At 37.9% G+C, this 11,575-nt stretch overlaps 1 protein-coding gene across 1 annotated transcript; it reads right to left on the bottom strand.

Moving 5' to 3' along the window:
* Window positions 1-5,088: 5,088 nt before the first annotated feature.
* On the bottom strand, window positions 5,089-5,962 carry LOC141847971 (riboflavin synthase; the record flags this gene model as incomplete). The annotated part of the gene is given in 1 exon segment (XM_074736080.1): window positions 5,089-5,962. A coding segment is annotated over 1 exon segment (866 nt), but the record flags the coding sequence as incomplete, so codon positions are not given.
* Window positions 5,963-11,575: the final 5,613 nt, after the last annotated feature.

Genomic DNA, 11,575 nt, shown 5'->3' with positions numbered 1-11,575 from the left:
TCGAGCTAAACCGTGGTCAACTCAAGTCAAATTGCCAAACCGATCAAGCCAACATGGAGGACATGACTCAGATCGAGCCTGATCAAAATCTCTGATTTTTTTGGAAACCCTAAGCTGTCCTAAACCTCAGATCAAATTTCAGCCGTTGGATTTAAAATGGATGGTCCAGATCAAGTGATTAACCAGCCGTATATAAACTTGGATCTTAATCGATGAACAGTAGCCGCCGCTACTGTTCATCGTCCCGGGAAGCGTGTTCTGCTCGGCGACGTACGCGTAGGGGAGCTCCCGTCCACCCAAACTTCTTCCATCGCGTTCCTTGGTCCAAGAGGAGGTGGAATCCGGCCGATTGGGTATAATCCGGCAGCTGGAGTTGAGCGGCGGAGAGGGTTTCTTCGCCGGCCGAAACTTCTGTTTTCTGCGTTTTCCGGCCGTTCACGGCACAATCAGACGCCACGACTCCGCTGAGGGGTTCTCTGAGGAGCGTGGAGAGCTTCCATATCACTATCAATCTGATCGGAGCACGAAGAATTCAGAAACTCCAGTTTGCATCTTCAATCTCGCTGCGCGGCACTCTGTTCTTGGCTGGGAAGGGTTTTTCCGGCCGATTGCGTGTTGCTGGCAACGAGCAAGCCACACGACGACGGATTTCCAGCAACGAATGGACTCAAAAGCTGATTGACAACCAGCCTAAAGGAATTCGATGGAGATGAAAAGGATGGATGCGTTTTACTGCTTTTGTTTCATTTCTGAACATTTTAATTTACAGTTTCTGAACATTTCTGAAAAATTGAATTTCTATTCGTTCCTTAGTTTCATTTGATCAAATTCAGTTCAAAAACACGTGAATTCCGTTGGTTTGTTGATACTATGGTTGTAAGTTGTTGATAGATCAGATTTAAAGGTTTTAAAAGCTTGGTTTAGCAATTTGATTTGTTACTGAAATTCTGATTTCAGGTTTACTGCTCATTCATTGTTCCGTGCCACACAAAACTTCCCATGCCAAATCAGATTTAAATGTTTTGATTACATCCTAGAATTAGTTAGCTAGTTTTGGTTGATTTCAGTGTATGGTCTATTGCTTGCATCGATTGAAACCTTGAAACCAATTTTGCACATCATGAGCCATTTCATTTGGTTAGTCTGCTGTTGGACTTGAGTTGCATGAGGGTTCCTTTAATTTCCATTAACCAGCAATTGAGTTTGAATTTTATGATTGTTTAGAGGTTTCGTGCTTTTTACTTTGCATCAAATTGCATTTTAGGTTTACCTTGATACCTTGGTTCCTTAGTTGCATTTTTAGATTAGTTAATTGCATTTTTTATATAGTTGCTAATTTTAAATTGCATTTCATTCCCAAAAATCCCCAAAACCCATTTCCATTGAAAACCCAAAAACACGACACCCCGTAAGCTCAATTTAGGCAATTTTCTACTAGTCCAAACAAGGTGCCCTTTATTATTTTTGCTACTCTTGCACTCTTTTTATCTCCATACAATTCAATCAACATAAATTCCATGAAATCAAATTTATGTCTTGGATCAAGCACCACCGCAATATAAATCAAGTTATTCATCTTTTTAGGATCTCCTCAATACTTGTCAAATTTATTTTTCATTCTAATCTTCATTGAATACACATCAGGATCATCACTTTCTTGCCACTCGTTTAAAATAATATAAATAAAACTAATTTTGTGTGTAAAAGTATTAAAAGTGACATAAAAGAACTTGAAACTTTTAATATTAGCTCATGAAAAACTTGCAATAGAGATGCGAAAAGACTAACATTATTCCAATTTGCACTTATTGGTTTTCCATCAAAAGTCTTCAATTTTCTTTTAGATTTACCATTTGATCCAAGTATCATCTCTCCATCATCATTTACAACATATCAATTTATATATTAAAGATCTAATTTAGAACATGAATCTTATTCATCAAGTCTATCAAAAACTCTTTCAAAATTTTAAACTACATTCAACATAAAGAAAGTTAAGTTCCATCTAATCAGTACATTTAAACGTAATGAATTTTTGCTTTTAATTTTTTCAATATCTACACATTCTTTGAACTTTCTTAATCTGGCGATGAATTATTTAACATATTAAATTACATTCCTGGCCCTCATTACATATTGATTTATATCTTTTAAGTCATCAACAATAATCAAATTAATTATACATACTACACACCTCATATGAATGTATTCTCTTTTCAAAATAGTGGAATCCTAATTAGCCATCTTTTTTTTGAAATTATTGATGGCAACATCATTTGAACTAACATTATCAACTGTAACAATAAAAATTTTATTAATTCCCCAACCCCTTAAGCAATTTTTAATGACTAAACTAATTGTCTTGCCTTTATAACTTGTAATTGGATAAAAATTGAAAATTCTTTTCTACAATTTCCAATTTTTATCAATAAAATGAGTTGTTAGATACATAGTTGATTCTTTGAATCGATCAATGGTACTCTTCATAATGAATCATGCAACAAACTTTTCAATTTTTCTCTTTCAACTATATATAATACAATCACATGCAACCTTCCATCTTGAAGGAATTTGAAACTTTGGACATACCATAATCATAAATGTTTTAAACTCATCTCCTTATACAAATTTGATATGGAATTCATCAATTATAATCATTTTAGCTAAGGTTTTTCTACATGCATCCTGATCAAATTTTCAAAAAATTAGACACACCTCATCCTCTCTTGCACCTTGTTATAAACTTGGTTGTGTTTGAGTTGTTTCAACAACACGAGGGTATTTTTTATATGATCTAATATGAGATCTCAAGCTTGTTGTTCCATTCTTATATGGATCACAAAAAAATTCATTATCATAATATTTGCATTTAGCTTTAATCTTCTTATCTTCACTAGTAAACTTTGTGAATTGATGTGATACCTCACGTTTTGGTCTTATTGTTATTGGCTTAGTTACCTTTCCTTTAGAATATGCAAATATTTTTGGTACTGTTGGAGAACTAAGTTGTGGTATCGAACAACTAGTATCAACATTCATATTTGATATATCTCTTTACATTGACATCTATAAGTATAAACATATAATTTTTATCGAAATATACATAGAGCTAAATTAATTATTCACAAATCAAGATCAAATACTAAGCAATCCAAATACTGAAATGTCGATTAAAAGATCCATCATGATGAATCATGCTAAACAATATATCCTAAAATGATTTTATGACTCTTTGACATCAAGTTCAAGAGTATGCATTAATCAGATTTTTATGGTTGGCGACGAGGAGGACGTGCGGGGAACCACTAAGGCAACGACGGTGAGGGCCGAGGGGGAGAGGGCCAATGGGTGACGACAGGAGTCGGAGATGAGGGTTGGGGTGGCTCGGAGAGCGAGAGAGGAGAGGACTAAGGTTAAGCACTATCAGCGCTGGTCGCTGTGAGAGGATGAGAAGACTTAGGGAGGGTTGCATTAGCGACATCTGACAAGAGGATTGAGTAATGACCTCATCAACGACGAGAGCAATGGGAGGAGGGGGGCGAGAGTGATGGGAGAAGGGGAGGGCTAAGGCATTGAGTCGTTCAAGTAGTCCGCACACGGGCATTCGTGAGTGGGCATGATAGCATGAGCATGAGTCACAATTTAAGGAATTTCCTTTTAAACTCCTTGTTCAGGTATAGTAGTCGACTGATAACGATATATCAATCGATTGATATGTTCGATTTAATCGATTTAATTGAATTTGGACTTTTAGAATTGAGATCGAATTGAATAAACTGAAGAGAAATGATAGACTGCATGAAAATGCAACATGAAATCCTAGCATGATACACACAAAGCATGGAGATGGGACCCAGACCTTGTATGTATCATACTGCATTTTCATGCAATGTATCATTGCTCTAAACTGAAATAATCAATATTTAAAAAAAAAATTCTGATTAACCAAATCAAATTTTCAAATTTGATCGGCTCAATGAGTTATTTCCGTTTATCTAAGATTGCTCACCCCTATTTATTGCTAGCGAAAAATAAAAGAAAGAGCAAAAGAATGAAGATAGGGCTTGAGAATGATAAAGAAAGTAAGATCAGAGGCTCTTCCCGTAATGACCAAGGAAGAACACCAACTTCTACCAAAATCTGATGCGAGTGAGAGTATCTGATATATGTAAATTTACCCACCAAGTGTAAAGTCATTCGATGGATGAAATATTAAAAAAAAGGATGGATGAGATATGAAGAATAGCAAATAGAGGCTAATTCGGGTGCTAACACTCTGTCAATGAAAAGCGGCACACACATACGGAGACTGTTATCATGCTGCCTCTCCGACCTCAAAGCAAATAGTCAATCATTGTATAAGCACTCACTTTAAGTTTTATAGGATAAAAAGGGATTCAAGACAACAAGGAGACTATTTTAGATCAATGTTTTAGTGAACCATGCAGACAGCTCTAGGCAATAATTGATCGCCATCATGGTCCAAATCTCAACAAAAAATAATTGTGATTTTGACCCTCAATTCAATCAAGCTCAAATTGCCCTACCATAACTCATCTCCTTATCTCGACTCTGCTACTCAAGTCAATCTGGCACCTATTCAACCAGGTGGCGTCGTCTTGCAACTTGGACCAACTACAAGAAACTCCACTAAACCAAACCTACCTTGTCCTAACTATCAACAACTCAACCATGATTCTCTAGACTGGTGTTGGAAAACAACAAAAAAATGGCATGTGCTTCCAAACATTTGGCCAAAAGTATTATTAACCACTACAATTTACCTAATCTTAATAGTCTGTATGGCAATTAATGGAGTTACCACATCCGACCGACAATTTCATTTTGGTTATTACAAACCGAAGCACAACTCAACTCTGACCTCAGTTAAAATAGAAAATAATGGGGAAAAAATGTGTTTTGGAACCATAACAAATTTAAAACTTGGATGAAGGGCCAGTCGACTACAATACTTCTATCAGAGTTGTAAAAAAGATTATTTCAATCAAAGAGTTGGACAGGATGACAATGTACCATAACAATCAATCGATCAAAGAAAAATTCCAAACGAGGGGGAGCTTTTCTTACCAGGAAGAAGAAGAAGAAGAAGTAGGGTTTGCATCACCGAACCTACTGTTAAGAAGCTTCTCCACGTACTTTCCGAGTATATCCACCTCCAAGTTCACCTTATCTGCTACCTTCTTCAGCGGGATCACCACCTTCTGCTGCGTGTAGGCCACCAGCATGAAGTCGAAGCAGGACTCGTCCTCGTACACTCCCACCACCGTCAAGCTCACCCCGTCCACCGCGATGAACCCCTTGGGCACCACGTAGCGCAGCAGCTCCGGCGCGACGCGCACCTTCACCCACAGCGAGTCGCCCTCGGGCACAAACGACGTGATCTCGCCCGTGCCGTCCACGTGGCCCTGGACGAAGTGGCCGCCCATCCGCGAAACCGGCTGCAGGGCGCGCTCCAGATTGACGGGGGATCCGGGGGCGAGATCTGCGAGGGCGGTCCGGCGGAGGGTCTCGGGAGAGAGGCCGACTGTGAAGTGGCAAGCAGCGAGGTCAAAGGCGGAGACGGTGAGGCAGGTGCCGTTGATGGAGATGCTGTCGCCGAGGTTGACGCCGCCGAGGACGGTGCTAGCGGCTATGCGCATCTGGAATCCGCCGTCAGCGTCGCCGGAGGGGCCGATCCGGTCGACCTGTCCCATCTCCTCGACGATGCCGGTGAAGATGGCGGTGATTGGGGGTAGTGATCGGGCGGCGATGGGGTTTGGGCGAAAGGGGCGAGCGAGGAGAGATAGCTTGAGGGCGGCATGGAATGAGGAGGGTTCGAGATTGAAGGAGAGGGAGGATCGGCGGCGGCAGTGGAGTGGCTGAGGAGGAAGGAGAAGACAGTAGGGTTGGAGGGCGGTGCGAGAGCTACGGAGCAGTGTGAGGGCGGCGACCATTGGGCAAGACTCAGGTCGCAAAAAGAAAAATCAAAATACTTTATATTTTAAAAATAGTTTTATAATAGTTTTAATTAAAACCGCTTTTGATCTAATATAAAATAATTTTAATCACAACTAAAATAATAATTTTTAAATAATTATTTTATTTTTAACAAATTTGATTAAAATTATTTTATATTATAATAATTTTAGTCAAAATTTTTTCATTATAATTGATCAAAATTATGAAAAGCCGACAATAGATGATTGATTGAAAAGTACCCCAAAAACTATAGGAGTTACTCGCGATATTATTGATTGAACATGAAAAAATCTTGCAAGAAATTAAGTGGAGAATTTAGAAAAATAATATTAGTATAGTATATATTAAAATAATTAAGTTCATTGATATATACAAGGCTATAATGATTAAAGTGAACATTTTAAATAAATTAATTGAAGTATTTTTTATAAAAATAGAGTTATATTAGGCATTAGCTCTAGGTTCATATTATTTTACACTACTATTGATAAACTTATTAGACATATTCAATACATTTTACTATAGTGTATCTTGTTTGCAAATGACATTTGTCTTGGTCGATGAGTTATATGAAGAATAAATATTAAACTTGAATTTTGACAGAAAACGTTAAAAGTTAAAGGTTTTCAGTTTAGTAGATTTATGTTTAATAATAGTAGATGTAAAAATATAATTATTAAGATAAAAGTATAAAGAGGTTAATAATGATTTTCCCATAAGAAACAAATAGGTTGGTTGAAATAAAAAAGAGTAACTTTTGTTCTTTGTGATTGTAAGGTATTTGTTGTAGGATCACAGGGATCGATAGAGGGGGGTAAATATCGATCACATCTTTTCTTATTTTGGCATCGTTCATTCTTTCTATCATATTCATTATAGAGGAAATATAAAATAATAAAGAACAAGACAAAAGGAAGAGGGTACACCAGATCTACTTGGTTTTCAATCCTCCAGGGTTGATTCTATAAGACCTATGTACAGGAGATGTCTATCCACTAATGTTCTCTTTTCCGGATGCCTTCCAAAGATGGAGAACCCTCTTACACTTCGGGATTAGATACAAGCACAATTAAGAACAAGGTAAGAGTATATAAACAAGAATCAACAAATATGTTTTTGCCAAGCCGATCTAGAAGTCTTGAGTGTCTCGCACTCTCCAATGCATCTCTAGTAGCATAAGTAGAACTTCGAGAATCCTCCTCAAGCACAAAACTAAAGATAAGAAGAGTAGGAATTGTCATTCTGTGCTATGATCTTGAGATTCTTTTATATGGATCATTTGGTCCACTAATAACCTTATCCAATCGATCGAACTTGGTCAAATTTGATCCCTATGACTGAGATCTTATGGATTTGGACCGTGGTAACTCATCGTTATCATGTTTATCGGTCTATCAAAAACTTTTCAGTCAACTGAACCAAGCCACATCATAGACCCGAGTTCGGACCCACACCCATTTAACAAAACTCATTCAGTTGACCAGATCAATTTTTATGATAGACCAGACTAGTTGTTAGGTCGACTAGAATGGTTGTTAGCTCGATCAGATCAGTTTGGGTCCGATTTACTCCAAACTTGGTCCAGCTATATTTTTTGTCTATATCTGCTCTTTATCTTACTTCTAGCTCCAAGTTCCTACAGAACAAACATAAAAGTACAAACAAACACTCATAACTAGCCTTATCCTATACTTGACCTATTAGGCTTATTTTTTATTTGGAGTTTACTCCTTTAAAACTTCTCACTACTTAAGGTTCACTCCCCCATGATTTTCTTTTTCAAGCATCCGATCACCTTAATCTACTTGTGTAAGATCGAGATGAGTGCTAGAGGAGGGTTAATAGCGCGTTTATCGCTTTTTTATAAGTTCGAAAGAACTTCAGAAACAACTAGAGTAAAGTAATTGTAACAAAAAATAAATGGTGATACTTTATTTTGCTTAGTTCATAGCCACTGACTGCTATTCCAAGGCCCATGGTCCTTAACCATTTTTGACAAATAATTTACTAACAAACTCTCCTCTTACGAGAGAGAGTTTTCGCTTTTACAGAATTTTAGGACCGATAAACTTTTATCGTTCTACAGAATTAAGTACAAAAAGCAAAATAAATTACCGATAATAGAATAGAAGATGAGCGTAGGTGTCGATGTAGCTTCCTAGCATTACAACAGCGTCTCAAGAGCTTTGATTGCGCGCAGAATGATCATCGTGGTAGCTTTAATATGTCTTCTAGGGTTTTCCCTCGTAGTTGCTTATATAGGGTGATATGAGCGCTTGGTGTAGGATCAAAGAGAGCGTTAGAGGGGGTGAATCTGTAGTGTTTTCTCAGTTTTTATAAAATTCATTCATTTTCATTTGGAAGTCCAATCGATCAGTGTTAAACAACGGAAATTATTACAGCGGAAATAATAAAACACAAACACAAACATGAAGACAAAGAGGCAATATTTTTTAGTTGGGATGTATACAAGAATCCTAGCTATCAATATAAATAAAATATTCTGAAATGAGAATTACTTTTGGTCAATGTTTGCATTTAGTTTTTATGTAAGTGTCCACTTAATCTATATTGTAGATAAACATGGTGTGTGGAGTCACACACAGAAGACCATGTTATCAGTTCCTTATAGATTATAAACAGTGTTCACAACCAAGATGGATTGGACAAACCATTGGACTGGTTGTAGTGTAATTTGGTCTTAGTCTGTCTTGACTATAGAATTACACTAGTACACTTAGTGTGTATTGAGCAGGACCACCTGAGGATTGTTCGATTTATACTGACTATATAATCGAACTAAACCTCTGTTACTATCGATGTACATGCTCTTAATCCCAATATAATAACAAACACATGTACTTAGTATGTACTTCTTTGATTCATCAAAGGGTGAGATTTAGAGCGATAGATCAAAAGGCCCGATGAGTTGGGAAGTAGTATTATGTACATGGTGTGTTGTTGATTATAGAAGGAAACTGTGTCCTATAATCTAGGCTGATGATGTCCCCTTGAGGAGCTCATAAAGGATTATCATGTAAACCCTGCAGGTGGACTTAGTTCCGCATGATAACAAAGGTTGAGTGGTACTACTCTTGGATTAGAAGTTGATTAAATTCGAGTTGTCAGTAACTCATTTAATTAACGGACATACGATATCTTAAACACAGGGAGATTAATGTACTTATAGTAAGAAGGAGCCCATAATATAATATGGGATTGGTGCGGTAGTGCAATAATAACTCTCTAGTGGAATGAGTTATTATTGATGGACTTAAGCTGTGTGTTCAGGAGGAACATGGGAAGCTTAAGCCCATCGGGAGACCAAAACCAATTCCTCCTCGAGGTCCCTACTGTAGCCTCTGGAAATCCTCGAATCCACCTCAGGAAGAATTCATGGAGACCTTCGGAAGAATTCTTGAAGACCTCTTGGAGACCTTCGGAAGAATTCTTGAAGACCTCAGAAGACCTTGGAAGACCTCCGGATGAATTCTGAAAGAATTCTGAAAAAAATTCTGTGAGAAATTTCAGGATAGAAAATTCTATTTATAAAAGAAAATTTCTGGAATTTTATTTAGAATTTTTTTGGGAAAAATTCGGATAAGAAAGAAATTTTTTATAAGAATTTTCGCTAAGAAATTTCGTCTCTTCTCGTACAAAATTTTATTATAAAATTTTATGAATTAATTTTGTTAAATTAACAAAATATTAATTATGGAATCTCGTTAAATATTAGCGAGATATAATTAAAAGATTTTGTTAAAGATAAGAACAAAATTAATATAATGAAAATTTATTAAAAAGATAACAAATCTTATCCATTGGATTTTTATTAGATTTGTTCTAATAAAATCTTATAAAAAGATTTATTTCTAAATAAATCTAGATAAGATAAGGTTGTTAGATTCTTTCTAATAAAATGAGATTTATTTCTAAAATAAATCTAGATAAGATAAGTTTATTAGATTGTTTCTAATAAATTATTCTTAAAGATTTTATTAGATCTTTTCTAACTAAATCTGGATAAGAAAATTTATTAGAATCTTTCTTAAATTTTCATGATGGCTTGGCTATATAAAAGGAGGTTTAGGGGAGGCAAAAGTAGCCTGAGGTCTAGTTCGAATCCTGGGGAAGGCAAAGTCCACTTCTAGGGGTGGGAAGTCCAGATGAGTAACGACACGGTCGACGAGCCGACGGTCGACGGTCGACGGTCGACGACCACCAGGGTCGCCAAATGGGCCGCCGAATGGACCGCCAAATGGGCTGGGCCGGGTCGTTACAACAAGAACACTTGGTACCAGGATTCATAAACTTTAGTACTTAGCCACTAGAGTCCCTGGGGAAGGCAAAAACCCACTTCCAGGGGTGGGAAGTCCAGATGAGTAACGACACGGTCGACGAGCCGACGGTCGACGGTCGACGGTCGACGACCACCAGGGTCGCCAAATGGGCCGCCAAATGGGCCGCCGAATGGACCGCCAAATGGGCTGGGCCGGGTCGTTACAGTCGTCGCCGCCCACCCATCCTTTTCTCTCCTTTCTTCGGTTTTGATTCTATCTTCTTCTTCCCCTCACTTTCGTTGTTCTCTTCTAGTTCCTTGCTAGGGCCGGCGGATAAGGAAGGTTTTCCTTGCTAGGGAGGGCCGGCGGCATTGAGAAGAGAAAGAAGGAGAGGAGAAGTAGAAGGAAAGAAAAGGATTGGCTTCTAAGTTTCTTGCCATCGGAAGAGAAGAGTTTTCGTGGAATCATCTCGAAGGATCGTTGTCCACACAACGTTCGAGAAGATGAGAGGACATACAGCAGAAGATTAAGGGGTCATCCACTCCCTTCTAAGACATCCCGAAGAAAAGGTACAAAGTTTATTATTTTCGCTTTAAATAAATTGTCCCTTTTATCTTGAATCGTGTAAACCAAACACAAGAGCCCAATGATCTAAATGTGTTGATCAAACCTTGATTTGATTAACTATGATGGCAACTTAAATCCGTTTCTGGAAAAAATTTTATTTTGCAAGAATTCATCGGACAGGTTTCCTAGTGTTTCCCCATCGTATGAAGGCTCACAATCGTTTGATTATTTACGTTGGACAATCCACTATGAAACTTCTTTCTAACAAAGAGGAGTTTTATCAATTACAAGAAAACAAGAACGATAAAAAGATTATCGTTCTTTTAAAAATAAGTACAAAATGTAATCGAGTTACCGAAGTTGTAGAGTTGTAGTCTTTTTGGTGCAGAACTTTGACGTTACGATGACCTCCAGAATGTTTCTTCGCACGCAAACAACTATCGGGTTACTTTCAATTGTTGTTCTAGGGGCTATCCCTTGGATTCTTTTATTGGGCTTTCTGGACGCCTGGAAGCCTTTCCAGGTGCCTCACGCTGCTGTCGATCAACCATCGACGTTGCTGACCCCGGCACTTCCAAGCGCCTGTATTCACTTTCGGGGCGCCTGTATGCTAACGTGGAGGTTTGGATGAACTTTGGCTACCGCTCCGTTTATTTGAATCTAGGCGCCTAGAACCAATCCGGGCGCCTGGATCGGGACAATGGCACCTCACTACTCCACTAGCCTGGTTCCGTTGACATCTGGTCGCC

This window comes from Curcuma longa, chromosome 16 (assembly GCF_044706935.1).
Source record: "Curcuma longa cultivar G26 ecotype Majalengka, Jawa Barat chromosome 16, ITB_CL_G26_1.1, whole genome shotgun sequence".
Lineage (NCBI taxonomy): Eukaryota > Viridiplantae > Streptophyta > Magnoliopsida > Zingiberales > Zingiberaceae > Curcuma > Curcuma longa.
This window is presented reverse-complemented; position numbering and strand designations above follow the sequence as displayed.